This window comes from Phycodurus eques, chromosome 8 (genome assembly GCF_024500275.1).
Source record: "Phycodurus eques isolate BA_2022a chromosome 8, UOR_Pequ_1.1, whole genome shotgun sequence".
NCBI classification, from domain to species: domain Eukaryota; kingdom Metazoa; phylum Chordata; class Actinopteri; order Syngnathiformes; family Syngnathidae; genus Phycodurus; species Phycodurus eques.
In genome coordinates this window covers 30,962,405-30,981,747 of record NC_084532.1, presented here as the reverse complement: position 1 = coordinate 30,981,747, position 19,343 = coordinate 30,962,405, and the positions used below count along the sequence as shown (strand labels likewise).

General features: G+C 51.6%; 2 protein-coding genes across 5 annotated transcripts; one reads left to right on the top strand and one right to left on the bottom strand.

Moving 5' to 3' along the window:
• On the top strand, positions 1–5,940 carry zbtb37 (zinc finger and BTB domain containing 37). The gene is made up of 3 exons (XM_061684559.1): positions 1–1,890; positions 1,975–2,074; positions 2,889–5,940. The coding sequence occupies exons 1-3, from the start codon at positions 1,148–1,150 to the stop codon at positions 3,360–3,362; spliced, it is 1,317 nt and encodes a 438-aa protein (XP_061540543.1). The 5' UTR covers positions 1–1,147; the 3' UTR covers positions 3,363–5,940.
• Positions 5,941–6,504: 564 nt separating this feature from the next.
• serpinc1 (serpin peptidase inhibitor, clade C (antithrombin), member 1) lies at positions 6,505–14,850 on the bottom strand. 4 transcript variants are annotated; one of them, XM_061683599.1, is made up of 9 exons: positions 14,591–14,850; positions 12,596–12,663; positions 12,304–12,519; positions 11,641–11,778; positions 9,911–10,129; positions 8,143–8,191; positions 7,876–8,050; positions 6,980–7,044; positions 6,505–6,900 (listed from the first exon to the last, which is right to left on the bottom strand). In XM_061683599.1, exons 1-9 carry the CDS (start codon positions 14,667–14,669, stop codon positions 6,605–6,607), a joined length of 1,305 nt encoding a protein of 434 aa, XP_061539583.1. In that variant the 5' UTR covers positions 14,670–14,850; the 3' UTR covers positions 6,505–6,604. The 4 variants fall into 4 exon arrangements, with proteins under 4 accessions (XP_061539583.1, XP_061539581.1, XP_061539584.1 ...); XM_061683597.1 differs by having other exon boundaries at positions 12,596–13,093; positions 14,591–14,678; XM_061683600.1 differs by having other exon boundaries at positions 12,596–12,712; positions 14,591–14,661.
• Positions 14,851–19,343: the final 4,493 nt, after the last annotated feature.

The window sequence follows — 19,343 nt, the reverse complement described above, 5'->3', positions numbered from 1 at the left end:
TAAAAGAAAGAATCATTTCATAAACTGATTCGGTACAGTTCGTTCACTAAAAACGAACTTCGTTCGCGAACGAAACAACGCTACCCGGCATGCCTCGCGCCCTCCTTTTCTTCCTTCTTCCACGAGCAGGATGACGACGAGCCGTCGCGGCCCGCAGACTCCGAACCGAACCTGAACGCCGAACCCCGAATGGCGGCGGCGCAGCGGCTGCAGGCGGAGCGGAGGCCGAGCGAATTGTCTCTTGTTCGGCCTTGATGCCAACGCGAGCCGGACCGAGCCACCGTCCCAGCCCGGTGATGTGAGGACCGTCCGTCGGTCCGTCCGTCGATTGACGAACGCCCGCATCGGAAGTTAGCTGTGACGCTCGTGGACCTGACGGGAAGACCTCGTCTGTGACGTCACACAGCATCTGGAGGCTGTGGATCGTCTCGGGAATCCCAGCCTCGATTTTGGACCGACCCGCGTTGTTACCCGAAAAGCATGCCGGGAAGTGGCGAACCACGGACGGTCGCTGGAGAAGCAAAACGTCGCGCCGACCTCCGAACGAGATTTGACGGCTTCCAAGCGAATCGAGCGACAACCAGCCGTACGTTGTCATGACGTCATCGGATGTAGTCTTCCCGAGCCGGTTTTCAGTTCACCGATGAACCCGGCGCACAAAAATCCCCTGAAGTGAACCCTCACAAATTGGCACTTATTTGTGGATTTTTGGGGGAGGCGATTGCTCAATCGTTCACTGGGAGCTCACCTATGCACAGGTGTCGTGCGCCATTTTGAGGCTTCTTGGTGCCTCAAAAAAGACAGAAGTAGTCGTTTGCCGCCATCTTTGGGCGTCAAATGCAAATCCTTTTAAGGGTTACTCTTCGATTTCGGGCCCTGTCCCCCACAAAAGGGTCGGGGGTCACCGCGCAGTGAAGCGATCGGGGGGCAGGGAACGAGCGGACCGTTCCCAACGTGGCCGCCTTTCTCCGGGTCCCCTGTCGCGAGACGGGAAGCGATGCGCCCGCACTTCCCACGTAAGCCGTCGCGGGCGCCACGTGGGAGCGAAAGAGCCGGCCGCTGATCCCGATCGACGCCCGCTCCTGGTAGAAACGCCTCGGGCGCTAGAAGTCGACGTTTGCGTGTTTCGGGCCTTCCGGGCGGCGTCATGGAGCGCTCGGGCAGCATCCAGCTGGACGTCCCGGACTTCAGTAATTCGGTCCTGTCCCACCTGAACCAGCTGCGGGTCCAGGGGCGGCTGTGCGACATCGTGGTCCACGTTCAGGGTCAGAGTTTCCGGGCCCACAAGGTGGTCCTGGCCGCCAGCTCGCCCTACTTCCGGGACCACATGTCCCTGAGCCAGATGAGCACCGTGTCCCTGACTGTGATCCGCAACGCGTCCGTCTTCGAGCAGCTCCTGGGATTCTGCTACACGGGCCGCCTGCGCCTGCAGCTGCGAGACATCATCAGCTACCTGACGGCCGCCAGCTTCTTGCAGATGCAGGAAGTCATCGACCGCTGCACGCGCATCCTGGAGGGGATCCACCTCAAGATCAGCCTGGCCGACCCGGACCGGGAGGCGGCGCCGCGCCCCCGCGGCCTGGAGGCGCCCGTCGGACCGGCCCGCCGCGCCGAGGCGTCCGGCCGGGGAGAGGAGCCGCGCGGCCCGGAACCGGCCCCCCGAGAACCGGTCCTCCGTGTCGACCGGGCCGGCCGGTGGTACGTGGAGAACTCCGGCGAGGCGGACGAGGGGGCCGACGGGGTCGCCGTCAAGACGGAGCGGGAGGAGCGGCGGATCGGGGCGGACGCCGACCGGAACGAGTCGGGGCCGGCCGACGAGGGCGTGGCCGGCGACGCGTCGGGGAGCTACGGCGGGGCGCGGCCCTCCGGCGGCCACGGCGACGCCGACAGGTGAGCGACGCCTTCGTGCCCGACCGGTAGGGCTCGCGTTTTGACGTGTGTTCGTGTGTGCGTGTGTGTGCGGTCGCCCGCCAGGTGGAGCCCGTCGGGCAGCGTCGTCGTCCTCGCCGACCATCAAAGAGCCAAAAGCGAATCTCCGAGCAGAAGCGAAGACCTGCGACACGCCAACTCCCAGGTCACACGACGCCGCTCATTGCGACATTGCACGACGGCGCCTTGAGATACGCGTTGAATTCCTTGCGGGACCTCGCTCGCAAATCAAAGCGCGCCTGAGGGAAAATGTCGTGACGTTCAACCTCACCAATAAGATTGTAAGGCCTTTATATGGTACTTCTAAACACATGTAGTATATCATATTTCTGTACAATGTAAAGCATTCAAAATACATTGTACTTCTAATTGCATATTTCAATACACTGGGTAGCGTCAAACGGGATTTCAAGCCACACACTAATTCATTGTGCTGCTCCTCTCCTCTCTAAAAAAACCCCCTAAAATTATTAAATTAACAATAAAAAAAATTCCTAAAATCGTTCAGCTCCTCTATACAGTTTGGAATTCTTTGTTTGGACTCGTTGTTGTCGTTGTCGTCGTTGTCTAGGAGGAACGGACAATTTGACGTCACTTCAGGTTTGGCGGCCGATATGGACGCGCCCGTTCAGTTGAAAATGTTGCCGTAAAAGTGCAATAAATCCATATAGAGAAGTATTTTTTCAACTTTTAGGTGCTTTTCAAGTCATAAATGTCCCTTGAAGAGAAACTACTCCCTTCACTGTGTAGTAAGAGAGCGCCAAAGCAATACTTTTATATCAGGCTTTTGGCCTGATCGCAGTATCGGTCGGCCGAAAATCCGCAGTCGGGTGACCCGGCGAGGCGTGAACCCCAAATATGCGGGCGGGGTTCGCTCGATTTCCATTTCCACTCAAAGCAAAAAATGGATGAATGATTGTTGGGGTTTCCGACTGACGCCGTGTTTGTGTGGGCGCCAGGGTGAGGAGGCGGCGGCGGCGGCGTACGAGGATTACGCCAGGGACCCGGTGGGCGAGCGCTGGTTCCGCTACAACCCGCGTCTGACCTGCATCTACTGCTGCAAGTCCTTCAACCAGAAAGGAAGTCTGGACCGCCACATGCGTCTGCACATGGGCATCACGCCGTTCGTGTGCCGCCTGTGCGGGAAGAAGTACACGCGCAAGGACCAGCTGGAGTACCACATCCGCAAACACACGGGCAACAAACCCTTCACGTGCCGCCTGTGCGCCAAGAGCTTCCCCTTCCAAGCCATCCTCAACCAGCACTTGCGCAAGAACCACCCGGGGCACCACGCCCAAAGCGCCTCACCCGAGACCACCACCGCCTCGCTCAGCGCCAGGGGGGCCTCCCCGGGCCAGGACGACCCCGAGGGCGCCGGGGCCGCGTACGGGGAGGGCCCCCATGCGTCCGTCTCCACCACGGGGCCCGACTGACCCAAAGCCGACGCCGCCCGGTGGGAACCCGAGGGCGACGGGCGAGGGCGAGGGCGAGGGCCCCCGGGCGTCCCGCTCCGCCGCAGGGCCAGACTGGCGCAAAGCTGACGTCGCACAGGACGGCCGGCGGCACCGCTTCAAAAGCGTGAATTGATCGGATTTCTAGTGGAAACATTTTACTGTACTTCTTGGAAGACATTTTTCAAAATGTTCAGCATTTTTTTTACACTTAGAAAAAATCAATCGAGTCTACAAATAAGTAAAATAATCTTTTTGTCTTGCTGAAAAGGTAGAAAAAGTACAGAAATAGAAATCGGATCAATTCACGCTTTTGCGTCAGTCGGGACGCTCGGGGGCGCTCGTCGGGAGCCGCGAGTTGTCCGTCTCCGTCGCGGGGCCCCACCGACGGAAAAGCAGACGGCCGCGCTCGCCTCGATGGCCGCGCCGTCTTATTCAGCGAATCGCGTCCTTCCTTTCTGCCTCCCGACAATCCAGCCAGCGTAAAGGCCTGAAAAGCCGGCCCCTCTGTTAGCATTTGCGTTAGCATCCGTGCTAATCGCACATCGCATGACCGCCGTCGTTGAGTTCGGGTCTCAACGGACCAAAGCTGACCTCATGTAAGCTGATACGCTCAGTTACCTCTCGTCACCACTGGGGGCGCCCAGCGGTCATCTTCACACTGACACTTCCACTTCTTGGCAGGAATATCGTGAGGAAACAGTGCTAGTGAAAACTGCTCAAATAATGTCCTCACCTTGCTAACATCTGCCAACAGTAGCTGGCTAGCTAGCAAGCTACGTCAAGTTGGCTGGCGAGCCCCCGGACGCGCACAGCTAGCTTGCTTCAGTTCTCGCTGAAAAATTGCTAGCTGAGCAGCTAACAGCTAATATACGATACTAACAGAGCTACCTAGCTTCATCCTTCTGGCAACCAAAGCAAAGATGGCCGCCGAGCAACTTCAGCACTTCAAAGACTTGATACAAAAAAAGACTTTGGGACTTTCAAAACTGGTTCCAAGTTGACTCCTTAAGCGTGACTCGTTGAAATTCATTAGGACTGAAAAGGGAACTAAACCCAAGATGTCAGAACTGTCTGTCCTATTTCGGATGCGCACATCATCTTTTTCAGCTGCTGTTGACTTCAAGATACGACGTATTTATTCTAAAAAATAAGTTGAGAACTTCTTGCTGATGTGAAGCGTAAGCGTCAGTTCTGTCTTATTATGCAGTTCTATTTACGAAGAAAACCATAGAGAGTTCGTGAATAGTCCGCAACGACAAGCTACCCGTTGTCGGACGGAATCCCGACCGGCTCGACGGCCGCCGTCGCGGCCTCGTCGGAGTCCCGCCCGATATTGCCGTCGCCATCAACGCGACACCATCCCCAAATCATGTTCAATCGCTAAATTTAATACGCCAAAAGAATCGCTAATGAAGTACGCTATCAGCCGGCGGCGAAAATGAGCTTTGACGCCGCCACAGTTGCGGTTCCCCCAGAGACCGTTCGATCCATTTTGCATAAAGCGAGCTTCCGTGAATGAAGCGAACCCAACTCCCAAAAAATCCTGACTTGATCTTGCGGGTCACTGCTGAGCCTCACAGTCCAATTGAGGGCTGTAGTAGCAGGTGGCCCTCTCCTCGCGCTTGGCCATCACTGGAGGTCCGCGGACGATGTTCGTCAATTAGCCCGTTTCATTCTTATTCCACAAACGCAATATTCATCCAAGTCGCGTGTTTTGAACAATGCTGGCACGCACATACTTATTCTTGTGTGAAACCTTTTTTGGGTTTAGTTCCCCTTTTAGGAGTGGTTAGGACTTGTCTTGATTCGCTATAACAAGTGAAGACTTGTTATTGTTACCTTTTTTATTGTTATTATTTTTGAATGCGAAGACAGGTTCTGGGCTCCCCAGAGTCCGCCAAGTGGACCGGGCGGGTGGGCGGGACTGGACTCGCGCACGTAGCAGAGCGCTAAAGCGAACAAACCTCACTCGTACAAAACCACAACACCTCAACCTGAGCCACGCTAGGCTCGCCTCCTCCCGACACGTTACCTCACACGTCCGTGTCAAAGATCCCGGTGCACCACGCAGACCAGGTCTCCGCACGCACGTACGCCCGCTCACGTGCCCCGGTCTGCTCTCGTCGGCTCAAACCCTTTCTAGTCCATCTTGGCCTGTTCTCATCCCTTTCGGTCTGGTCCGATCCAGTCTGGTCTAGTCTAGTCCTTTCAGCGGTCTCGGTCTAGTTGTTGTCTGGTATCTCACCTGATCGACCTTCGCCCTTTCTAGTCCATCTTCGTCTGTTCTCATCCCTTTCGGTCCGGTCCGATCCAGTCTGGTCTAATCCAGTCGGTGCGGTCTCGGTCTAGTTTTCGTCCGGTACCTCACCTGATCGACCTCCGACCTTCGCTGTTTTTTGACTCCGCCCCCTGCGGGTCGTTCGGTTTAACTTTAAAAAAAAAAAAAAATGTTTTTGATCGACTGATCCTTTATGGATATTTTAACGAGCAGGAAGTGAAAATGTTTGTTGAGGGCGGAGCCAAAGTGTCAAACTTCTTTCACGTGCAACAAATAAAAGAGATTTGACTGAAAACCTCAATGCAGCATTTTTTTTTTAAGCAATATTAATAATCAGTTTATACTCTGGCCCAATTGATTGGCCGGCCATCTTAATCGGCTATGATTAGGTCTTTTCAAATAACATTTTTTCAACACATTGCAAAATAAGACAAATGATAACATAAAAAAAAAAAAAATTGCCAGATTTTCCTCTCTTGCAGCGCGACATAGTAAAGGCCGAAGTCTGGTAAAAGAGTCCAGTGTTGTGCCTGTAATTCACATCTTTGTTGTTGGAAGGACCAAAAGGAAAACAAATTTGGTTCTGCCAAATATCGGAATCGGCCTCAAAAATCCAGAGGCTCCTAGTTTATATTGCGTTAGTGTTCATACTTGATGACCCTTCTTACCTTACTAATCCTTTGTACCTTTCTCACATTTTTTCTGACTAGACTTCATACGTCTCCTTCACGAGCCTACATACCCGACGAGTCTTCGTACTGAACTAGTCTATATGTACACGAGTCGTCTTTCCAGTTGTGCTGCAACTAACGATTGGGTAACATTTTTAATTTGATCCCTTTATTGAAAAACAGGAGATTATTTCAAACTGACTGCAGAAATTGCACAAACGATTCAGTTTCTGGTTTCGTAATATTTAGCATATTCAAATCAAAGTAGCTCGCTAGCATGTTAAGATGACGACAGTGTGAATTTCGTCTTTCTGTTGATGCTCAAAGACACGAGTGAAGCGTTTGTCTTCTGGTTTCGAAGTAATACAGAGCGTGCCCGCCCGGGGGCGCCTCAGGGTCGACAGGGGCGCGCCACGCGGCCCACGAAGAGGACGGCGTTCAGCGCGGTCTCGCGGATCAGGAGCAGGAAGGGCCGATCGGCCACGAAGACTTGGGCGTCCAACTTGATGGATCTTCCCGACGCCACCGCGGCGGACGACGCCGACGCCTCGCTGCCGAGCTCGTTCACCTGCGCGCGCGCGCACACACGCGTGTCAGAGGACACGCCCCTTCGAGGCCACCAATCGGAGAGCAGATGTGTGACGCACCTCCAGGAAGGCCTTGTGGAAGGCGTCGCTGACGTACACGCCTTCGCCGCCGTCCGCCAGGAGCCCTGAACGCAACGGCGCAACACGTAGTCCGCACACACGAGCAGAAAGGTTTGAAAAAGGTGACTTTAGAATGCAGCGGAACCTCGGTTTAGGGACAACCCGCTTACAATTCAACAAAACCTTTGAAGAGACCAGGGTCCTCGCGGCGACGCGACGCCAAAGCTGCGCTGCGTCGCGGGAGCTGTCGCGCGGTCAACGTTACCGTCCCGCAAAAGGTTGAGACGCTGCGCAGTGACATCAGAAATTCATCCAGCCGTTTTCCCGAGCGTGCCGGCGCCCATCCCGCCTGACTAACGCGGCGGCGAGAGGCGGGTACACCCTGAACCGCTCGCCGGCCAATCGCGGGGCTCTATTTCTGTATTGCACAGTATTCAATTGTAACCGCACGACCAATCCAAAGCCAAATAAGGTCAATAAAACGTCCTTCCGTTCATTTCGATGGGAAACATGACCTCCGGTTACGAACGGGGTCACGGAACCGATGAAGTTCCGAACCCGAGGTTCCGCTGCAAAAGACCTTTTGACTGCCAATCGTCCAAATGCTCCTGTCGGTCACATGAATTGATTTGCAAAAGGACATCCGGCGGGCCGCGTCTTTACCGCTATTGATCGAACAGAACGAAAATGACGCCGTTCTTAGCAAGCGTGACGAGGCGGACGATGACGGGGGCGCCGTCCGGGCGTCTGGCGCATGCTGCCGATCAAGCTGGCACTGCCACTACACGCGCACACAGCACTACTTCACTAGTACATGCACAAACACTACGACACACTAGTACAGACATACACGCTAGTACACGCACGATACTACGCGCGTACGCGGGCGCCCCCACCTGGCAGGCTGGCGTTTTGCGGGCTGAAGACGCGGCGCAGTCCGAGCGCGTTGAGCGCCTCCTTGAGGCGAAGACTCTCCTCCAGGCGGAATCGCGGAAGGTGCACCGACACGGTCGTCTCCGCCATCTTGTCCAACCACGCGCTCAGCGTGGGAAGCTCGAGCTCCGCCTCCACCTGTGACATCACCAATGTGGGGCAGGGGCGGGGCTAAAAGGCACCAGCACATGTACCTGCGTGTACTTGCGCAGCGAACACGCAAATTTTACCTCGTGAATCCATCCTTACTGCACTTATTTGTAGACAGTTTTGACTTTTCTAAAATTGCAGCAAGACAAAAAGACTTGTTTTAAGTTACAAGATCCGTCAATTCCCGGCTGCGAAGAGCAAAAATCCACAAATAATTGAAGTCCATTATACAACCCCAATTCCAATGAAGTTGGGACATTGTGTTAAACATAAAGAAAAACAGAATACAATGATTCGCAAGTCATGTTCAACCTATATTTAATTGGATATTTCATGTTCAAACTGATCAACTTGATTGTCTCTGAATCTGGAGAAATCTCTGCATGTAAGCGGCAAGGCCGAAAACCGACATCGAATGCCCGTGACCTTCGATCCCTTAGGCGGCCCTGCATCAAAAACCGACATCGATGTGTAAAGGATATCGCCGTGTGGGCTCGGGAACACTTTGGAAAACCAATGTCAGTAAATACAGTTCAGCGCTCCATCCGGAAGTGCAACTTGAAACTCTACTATGCGAAGCAAAAGCCATTTATTTTTTTTAAGCCACCCAGAAACGCCGCCGGCTTCTCTGGGCCCGAGCCCATCTAGGATGGACCGACGCAAAGTGGAAAAGTGTTCTGTGGTCCGACGAGTCCACATTTCAAATTGTTTTGGGGAAATTGTGGACGTCGTGTCCTCCGGGCCAAAGAGGAAAAGAACCATCCGGACTGTTATGGACGCAAAGTTCAAAAGCCGGCATCTGTGATGGTATGGGGCTGCGTTGGTGCCAATGGCATGGGGAACTTACACATCTGTGAAGGCACCATTCATGCTGAAAGGTACATACAGGTTTTGGAGAAACATATGCTGCCATCCAAGCGACGTCTTTTTCACGGACGCCCCTGCTTATTTCAGCAAGACGATGCCAAACCACATTCTGCACGTGTTACCACAGCGTGGCTTCGTCGTAAAAGAGTGCGGGTACTAGACTGGCCCGCCCGCAGTCCAGACCCGTCTCCCATTGAAAACGTGCGGCGCATTATGAAGCGTAAAATACGACAACGGAGACCCTGGACTGTTGAACAGCTGAAGCTTGTACATCGGGCAAGAATGGAAAAGAATTCCACCTACAAAGCTTCAGCAATGAATGTCCTCCGTTCCCAAACGTTGATTGTATGTTGTTCAAAGAAAAGGTTTTGTAACACAGCGGTAAACACGACCCTGTCCCAGCTTTTTGGGAACGTGTTGCAGCCATCAAATTCCAAGGTAATGATTATTTGCTAAAAACAATCAAGTTAATCAGTTTGAACATTAAATATCTTGTCTATGTTGTGTATTCAATTAAATATTGGTGGAACGTGTTTTGCAAATCATTGTATTCTGTTTTGATTTATGTTTAACACAACGTCCCAACTTCATTGGAATTGGGGTTGTAGTGTAGTATAGTATATAAAAATACATGGGTATATCCTGCCAATAAGCGTTTACCCCCCCCACAAAAAAAAGAATAGAACAAAATCTGTGAAGAGGTGAATCCACTGGTGCCGAGCAGAGTATTCGGAGGTCCACAGTCGTTCCATTGGCAGATTTTGTTATTTAAAACATTTTGCCCTTAAAGTGAAAAACATTTGCCAAAGGAACTAGTGTGAATTGACTTGATAAGATTCGTAAAATAAGATCTTGTATCTTCAAACAAGTATTTTTGTCTTGCTGCAAATTGAGAAAAAAAGTACAAACTGTCTTCAGACAACTCCAGTGAGATGTTTTCACTCGAATGAGATCAGATTTGTGTTTTTGCAGCGCTCGTACCCGCGCCAGCGTGTCGCCTCTGTCGGGCAGCAGCAGGGTGAGGGCGACGTCGCGCCCGCGGTACTCCATCTCCAACAGCTGGAGGCGCCGCTCCGGCAGACGGGCGTAACGGAACTTGTTCTCCTGGAACATCATCCGCACGGAACACGAACGCCCCGCGTCCACGTGGAAGCGGGCGGCGTACACGTCGTCCCGGTGGAACTCGTTCAGCCACCGACCCTGAGGGGGCGCCGTCGGCACGTCAGCGTTCGTCGCCGACTTTCTGTCGGCCATCTTGACGTGCGTTCAAGGCCTGCGGGGGCTTGTGCTTTTCGCTCGGGAACTTTCCTTTCCTACCCGAGCGAGATTAGCGAGATTTTGCATTTCAGTGAGTTTCCCACGAGGACGCGAGCCTCGCAAATGTCTTTTCATTGCAATTGACACCAAACTCAAATGTTTCATTTTGACAGATTTGCGTGCACTTTGCAGACTTGGACGGAAGGAAATACGCCGACGTCGGTTCCAAAAAACCTTCCGGGTTACTTTCGAGTCATTTACGTTTGCCGACGTGTTTCTGTCCTGGACTGGACGTCATCTCCATTGCTCAGTCACAACAGAAACGTATTCACACACACGAGCCGCTTGGCGCTCGTGTGTGTGCTCGTGTACATTTACAGTCGCATTGATGATGATTCTTTTGAATCGGGTCCCGGCGCAGTCTTCGTATTGTCTATGGCAGCGCTCCTCAAAACACAACAGAAACGTAGCTCTCCTACTACCGCCATTATGGCCAACATTCCGGCCCAAGCGTTCAATTTAGGGCTGCGACGACCAACGGAAGAAATCAAATCGTTCCATTACATGCACAACGTCTGCCTCGAAACCTGACCCTAACCCGAACCCAATGAAATGAAATTGAGCTGTGCTTAAAAAAGCAACCTTACATTTAAATGTACATGAAAATGAAAAAAAAAAGGTATGGTCCTGGATTCAAATAAAAAGTTTAAAAAGACTTACTAGCTAAAAGCTTATTCGAATATGTTCAATTCTATTTCTATTTCATTCAGTGATTCTTTCGTACACCACTAGAGGGAGCTCACGGACCGGCAGTGGTGCAAGGACCACACTTGGACAATCGCTGCGCTCTGACTTTCTTCGAAGCTTCGTTCGAGTCTGAGCGGTTAGATCAAGTGTCAAATTAGCGTAGCTTAGTGCTCTTCGTAGGTTTCGTAACGACGGATCGAGTCAGACGTCGTCGTTGTCGGGTCCCCGTTGGATCGAAACCCTCATCCTCGAATCCAAATGGAGTCGTCACGTTGGGATCACTTCACGAGGCGGCCCCCGCGCGACACATTTGGTCTTCTTTCAAAAACAAAACCGACTGCACGCTAGCGTGAAAACGGTGGCGGTTTACGATACGGGCCATGAGGGCGGCCGCCCATCCTGCGGGGGGGGGTGGCGCACTTGACCCCCTCCGCCCCCGTTGACGATCAGCCAGATGTGCGCAATCGATGGTCGGCGCCAACTCTGTGAACAGCTGTCTCGAAAAGCAAAACTCTCTGACAATCGGCCGAGGGGGCGCAATTGATGTCCCCTGGACCGCCTGTGCGTGAAAATGCAGCTTTTCACATGAAAACATTCAAAGTTCAGTGGAACCATTCAAAACATTTAGCCGACCAAGTCCCTTTTGTAATGAACTTCGGTGTGGGCGGCGTGGCGTGCCCCCCCCCCCCCCCCCCCACACCCGGTACCTTGAAGTAGATGCTGTTGACCAGCACCAGGACTGCGTCGGCGCGGACGGCGCCGGCAGGCAGCGCGTCCCGGATGTGGTTTTTGGTCTCGTTGGCCACCCAAGCGTTGATGGCGGCGCGGGACGCTTCCGGCTCGCCCTGAGGCACACCAACACGTCAAATAGACAAACGACGGGCCGGTGGTTGACCACGTGTGGCTCGCTTTCATATCATTTGATCAATAACGGGAAAGACGTGACCCACAGAATTTATGAAAATGAATTCACGCGTTCATTTTGCACGTCCTTACGACCGCGGAAGCAAGTGTAACGCCGAACGAGTTTGAAGCGCGACACGTGCAAATTGTGCAACTCGCGGCATTTTTAGCAAGTCGTTTATGCTAGTGTATGTCGGTGTGCCGCCGCCATTTGTTCTGTCGATCAACATCGCCTTCCCTACGGATGCCGAACATTTGAAATCATCAACAACTTTCTGAAAATGAAATGTGGCTGTTTCGGCATGGGAGACGTTTACCCTTGGAAAACCAAGGCGACATAAAAAAACCTGCTAAATTACTTAAGTGTCTTGACCGTTATTAAGCAAATGAGCCGTAGCCAACAGACAGCTGGTCGCCCAGCAGAAGGCGTCGGTCAAAGCCGAAGACCTCGCGGCGGCAGGACCGACCCGAAAGTCGAGCGCCATCACGTCGGCCCCGTAGACACGCCGGCTGATGTTCTGGTAGGCGGCGTCCAAGCGCAGAGACCGGTCCACGAAGAGGCGGTTGGCCACCAGCAGCCGGTCGCTAGCGTCCTTTCGCCTGCGCAAGCGACACAGGAGCCTGGCGAAGTAGAAGTGCACCCGATCCGACGTCTTCTCTGACACGGAGTCCAACTCCAACACCTGCCGACGCACGTGCACGCGCCAGTTTAAGCTAACTGCTCGCTCGCTAACTAGCGTGCTAACGGGCAGCCGCCACCTTCACGATTTCCTCCAGGGTGCGTCCGCAGGCGGCCAGTTTGGTCATGGAGAAGGCGACGGACACGCCTAGGGGGGACAGGAACAGGTTGGTGTCGGGGGTCCGCCCGAGCGCCACCTGCCGGTACAGCGACAGCGCGAAGCGTGCGTTGGCGGCGGACAGCTCCCACACGCGCGGGTTGGTGGCCCGCGGGGCCCGGTCGTCCGTCGCGTCGTCGGGGGCGTCGCCCTCGGGGACTCTGTAGACGCAGCGAGGCTCCGGGGCCACGTCTTTGGCTTTGATGGCGCACGGGTCCTCGGGGGCGGCGCCCGACGCCAGCGACAAGACGCTTAGAAGGAACAGCCAATCGAATGAGCCCATCCCGTAGATGGCCGATCAGATCGTTGAAGAAGTTCAGACGACGTAGACGCACTCGTGCAGTCGCCCCCAATTTCCAAAATTCCTCTCCTTTGTTTCAGGGAATCGAGTCGTTCAAAGACACTTCAACACGATCGGGACCTTCGGGGCCGAAAAAAAAACGATCGCCGATCCGATCACAAGATGGAGTAATGTGTCCGTTTAAATGACTTGTTAATTTACTTGATATACTTGTGTACTGTATACTGAGTATATCATCAAAAGTCATCTCTAGCTTTTTAAAACATCAATGACCTCTTGGGGGCATTCATGGATTGGCCACCGACATACTGTAAGCTTAAAGTTCAGTCAGGTCAAACGAACGTTACTTGAGATAGAAACTTTGTTGTAATTCAACGACTTGACATCAACAAATAGTGTTAATGACATGCCAACTCTAACTCCCTCGCTGTTGTCCATCATTGTTCGCGTCAGCGTCCGTTTGGTCGGTAGCGTTTGCTTTTCCACGCCGCGTTGCTCGAACGCGGCGCGCAGGTCCTCCTCGTGTACATTCTTCAGGTGCCCGATCAAATTGGTAGCCTTGAAGCGTTCCGATGACGCCCCCCCACGAGCTACTTCACTTTTGGACAGATTGCAAATTGCTTTCGTGTTCCGTCTCAGGCACCGCAAAAAAGTCCCCCACCGCCGACATGTTTTTTCACCGACAAGATAAAAAAAACAACCCGGATCGGCTGTCAGGTATTTACAGTACGACGTCAAAAGACGCGACAAGGCTAAAAATGAACTAGCTTTTGGATTCAAACGTACACGACAGCGGAGCCGAGCAACGACGTCGTCGATCGGCTCGGCGAATTCTGACATTAAACCCCATCCGCATAAAATGCTAATTATACCGATCAAGCGGATGAGATCGGCGTAAAGTCTACTTTGACGGCGGACGTCGGAGCCGGGATTCGGATTCGGATTCGGATTCGCTGACCCCAAAGTGGCTAACGCTAAAGCTAGTCAACAGCCAACCGACCGCACGTCGTCATTTGCTCACTTTCGTGTCGCTCAACAGGCGAGGCCTGCCTTTGAAAGGCTTATTTCGGAGGTGGTATTGGGGTAAAAGGTTCGCTTGGAGGCTTTTAAATACCAAGAGGTCACAGAACATCGTCGTCGCGCACCGCATGTGGCTAATCTTCTTCTCAGCGACGTGATCGGCCAGCCAAGTGGCATTTGCCGCCGCGACGGCGGCGTCAACATTAAAACGCGCGGCGGCTCGCTAGCGGAGATTTACGCCGAAGCCGTAGCAACGTTGTGAAGTTTTTAAAAGGCTGTTTTACCAAAGTTGGACAACAAATTCCATCAATCTTTGTAGTAACGTGAACGTTAATAGAGCTCATGTCTGTTTCTGTAGCGTGTACACATACACTATGACATACGCATAAGGCTTGACCTGTAAAACCCGACAGACAAAAGTCGAGAATCGCTTCGAAGTCAAGACATTTCATTTAAAGGCTTGTTTTATTAACCTCAAAGAAAAAGACTGAAAGATCATATTTACTGACCTCAAGACAAAAGTCAACAAAAAGTTCAAAGTAACAATCAAGTTGCTGTTTTTATTAGCGTCGCAGGACGAAAAGTTCGACTTCTTACCTGAGCAGATGACGCGTGCGTGTGCGTTCTTTGTGCGCGCGCCGTCGTTCAGTGACCTGCGGTGTCCAAACATCACCATGACCTTTGAACCCTCCCCTCGCCAGCACTTTCTGCGGCGCCAGTGACGCTTTGACACCGAAGAGGGCGCAACGTCTCTCGGCGCGGCTCAGATTTACGTCAGACCGCGTGACCATTAATCGGTTGTTAGCGAGCGAATGAAAAGCAATCAAAAGCAAGCAAACTACAAAGAAAACGGCGGCCTCGCTAAACCTTCATCATTACTTTGATTCGTGTTCTGTCCATTGACCGCCGTCTGTTGTCGTACCCGAGCGGCTCCAACTTCCCGAGACAAATTCCTTGTGTGTTTTTTGGACATACTTGGCAAATAAAGAGGATTCTGATTTGTATTGTGAGCGTGTCAGGGAAGGTCAGCAGGCAATGTGTGCATTTCCTTTCCTAAAACAATGATTTCTGGGCCATGCGCCCTATAATGTGGAAGATGTCTGTGCAGTAGGGGCGGGCGGCGCTGGGAATTTCGGTATAAGAAATACAGGGCGAGTGTCGCCGATACCGAGGCTTTTTACTTGAAATGTCATGGTCATTGAATCATTTTACCTCGAGTTCGTCCATTTTGACGACGGTAAAACACAGCACAAAATGCTTTTTAGGAACCAACTACAACAATAGAAAAACATAATCAAATCATTCTACCACCACCACCACCACAATTGTTTCAGAAAAAAAGTCACTCGTCCAAAATAACAAAAAAACGCAGCAACGTAACAAAAATATAAATATGTCAACATCACAACAAAAAATACCTTCCATCGCACGGTATTGTGAAAAAGAACAAATCGACAATTGGCTCTCTGCTCGAGGAACAGTCCCTTGAGGCTCGGTTCCCATATTGACAACAGATTTGGAGGTTTTTGTTCAGGAACAGTAACGTGTTTCCATTCTTCCCTTTTATGGCACGTCTTCTCCGAGTTCCCGACTGTCCCGCCTCCTTCTGCAGGTGCGGACGTTTCTTTGCAATCTTGCTCACAGGGAAACGTCAGCTCACTCATTTTCCAGTGGAAATTCGAGGAAATCGCCGGACGACAGAAGAGAAACCGCAGCGTCGTCGCTCTCGTCGATCCGATACCGACGCTCGCCTTGGCGTCGCTGGTATCAATCGTTCGTGTAGGCAGCTGAGTTTTTCGAGAAGTCCTTGGGCATCGCATTTGATAGTGCAAAAGGAGGCAGACCTCCGCCCGGCCATTTTCAATAAGCGCTTATCCTGTATCAGTGAAATAAATATGCTAATAGCCGACACGATGTGTACTAACCCCCCTCAACTCAGCCACTGTGGTTGAAATGTCATCGCAAATGTGTGGTAAACTTTATCCAAGTTTTGTAAGTATTTTATAGCTGGTGAATTAAGGTCTCCGCCCCAAAAATGTGGGTTAAATTTGACCCAATTCAAGTGGCTGCAAATTGTTACCCTAAACTTATTGGTTTTTTTCAGTGTGGTTACCAGGCCCCCCCGACTGGCAACCATTATCCCTGTTCCGTGATTGTGCGCGCTGGCGTGTCGGCCATTCAAATTGGAGAAACTGGTGGCGAGACGCTCACGGGGAAATAATGACCCGCCTCCGTCACCCCCACCCAGGCCAAACCCTAGAACTCTTTTGATACCATAAGCCTGTTTTGAAACCCTAAACCTCATTTTAAACCCTATGTTGAAAACCAAACCCCCTTTTGAAACCCTAAATTGCTCTTTTTAAACCCGAATTTGAAACCCTCACCCCGTTTTGAAGCCCTAATTTGGAACCCTAAAACTCACTTTAAACCCTAATCCTTGTTTGAAACTGTCATTTGAAAGCCCAGAATTCGTTTTAAACCCAAACCCGTTTTGAAAGCCTAATTTGAAGCCCTCAAATTCTTTTGAAAGCCTCATTTGAAACCCTAACCCCGTTTTGGAACCATCCATCCATCCCTTCTCAGTACCGCTTATTCTATTCAGGGTTGCGGGGTGCGAAGCCCGTTCCAGCGGACTTGGGGCGAAATTGTGAGAAAATATTGAATTGCTACTCCAATATATCTTCCGACTGGAGCAAGGTTGTATGACTTCACTTGTGACTTGGGATTTGCCTGATTGAGACTTGAAGGATAGGACTCGGGACTCGCACATTTGTGACTTACTCCCCCCTCTGCCCTCAACGCGCCGAAAAATTCAGTCCAGAAAAGTTCCGAACAGAATCGGTGACAAAGGGCAGCTTTGGCGGAGTCCAAGCCTCGTTTACAACGTGAACCCAACTTGTACAGGGACGCCCGCTCGGCAACTCCGGAGCGGACCGCCGGCACGGCCCGACCTGTCTCGTCCCTGCCGGAGAGGTCACGTTCCACCTGATCTGATTCTACTTTGTTGAGCTGTGATGCTAAATCTCGTCTGATAATAGATTTATTTTATTGATCTATGATTCTATATTCAGTGCATTCATGTAAAATTCTTGATCTAGATATAGTCTTCTTCTTTGCCTTTGGGCTTGTCCATTGAGGGGTCGCCACAGCGCGTCATCCTTTTCCACGTCAGCCTATCTCCTGCATCCTCCTCTTGAACACCAACGGCCCTCATGTCTTCCCTCACGACGTCCATCCACCTTCTCTTCGGTCTTCCTCTCGCTCTCTTGCCTGGCAGCTCCATCATCATCATCGTCCTTCTACCAATATACTCACTCTCTCCCCTCTGGACGTGTCCAAACCATCCGAGTCTGCTCTCTCTAACTGTGTCTCCAAAACATCGAACCTCGGCCGTCCCTCTGATGAGCTCATTTTTAATTCCATCCAACCTGGTCACTCCGAGAGCGAGCCTCAACATCTTCATTTCCGCCACGTACTTTGTACTTTTCCATCAAGATCCTCAAGGCAAATAATCCATCTGCGGTACTCTTTGTAGGCATGAAACCATACTGTTGCTCGCAAATACTCACTTCTGTCCCGAGTCTCGCCTCCACGACTCTTTCCCATAACGTCATTGTGTGGCTCCTCCACTTTATTCCTCTCTAGTTCCCACAGCTCTGCACATCACCCTTGTCCTTAAAAATGGGCCCCGGCACACTTTTCCTGCATTCCTCAGGCATCTTCTCACCCGCTAGAATTCTGTTGAACAAGCTGGTCAAAAACTCCACAGCCACCTCTCCGAGATGCTTCCATACCTCCAGAGGAATGTCATCAGGACCCACTGCCCTTCCATTTTTCATCCTCTTTAATCCCTTTCTAACGTCCCCCTTACTAATCATTGCCACTTCCTGGTCCACCCTCCCTTCTCTCTCATTTTCCTCATTCATCAACTCCTCGAAATATTCTTTCCATCTATCCAGCACACTACTGGCACCAGACAACACATTTCCAGCTCTATCCTTCATCACCCTAACCATCTCCATCCCTCTGTCTGGCCAGCCTGTATAGATCCTTTTCTCCTTCTTTAGTGTCCCACCTGGCATACATGTCATCCTATGCCTCTTGTTTGGCCTTTGCCACCTCTACCTTTTCCCCGTGTCGCTTCTCCACGTATTCCTTTCGCCTCTCCTCGGTCCTCTCGGTGTCCCACTTCTTCTTAGCTTTGTATGATTTCCCGTACTGTGAACCACCAAGTCTCCTTCTCTCCTTTCCTGCCAGAAGATACACCAAGTACTCTCCTGCCTACCTCTCTGATCACCTTGGCTGTAGCGGTCCAGTCTTCTGGAAGCTCCTCCCGTCCACCGAGAGCCTGTCTCACCTCTTCCCGAAAAGCTGCACAACGTGGTTCTCTGCTCTGCCTTTGTCTTCCTAATCTTCCTCCCCACCACCAGAGTCATCTTACGCACCAGCATCCTATGCTGTCAAGCCACACTCTCCCCTACCGCTACCTTAGTCGGTAACCTCCTTCAGATGACATCGTCTGCACAAGATGTAATCCACCTGCGTGCTTCTACCTCCGCTCTTGTAGGTCACCCTATGTTCGTGTCTCTTCTGGGAAAAAAAAAAAAGTGTTCACTACAGTCATTTGCATCCTTTTTGCGAAGTCTACCACACCATCTGTCCCTCCAAGTTCCTTTCCTGGATGCCGTACTAGATATAGTACATATGTAATATTGTGTTTGTGGGTGTTTTGTACTCATTGGATGAGTAATGATGATCAATAGTACACTACTCGTACTACTAGCCCAAAAAGCTCCTTCCTGTTCTAAGATGCAGCAGAAAAAAACAAAAAAACGTTTTTTCCATTTCAGATTTCAATTTATAAGTGAAAGGAAGGCATGGCCTCTCAGATAAAAACAGATTTCATTCATTTGTTGCCTTTTTCTTGGGAGTGTTGATGGACATGTGTCACACCTGCATCAAATCAAATACAAATGGAAAACAAAAGTTCACCTCGAAACACCAACCTGTGGTATGAAACGCTATGTACACTTCAGACCCCCACCCGAGTCCCGCCCCTCTCATCACACATCAAGCTCCGCGATGCGTTCGTGTCACCTGGGAAATTCAATCGACCTGTTCGTCAGCGCGACGGAATGGAAAGATGGAGGCCACAAGACCAACACACACGCCTTGTCGCGACGCGTGACTTCACTTCCTGTCTTATCATCAATCAAAGAGTTGCATTTTCGCTTCCTGCTCTGAAAATTCAGAAGCATGCGCGATTCGCCACATTAGCCAACATGCAAAACAAATCAGCGACAAGAACTAATGTTAGCTATTCTGGCAAACAAGCTCATTCATAAGCAAC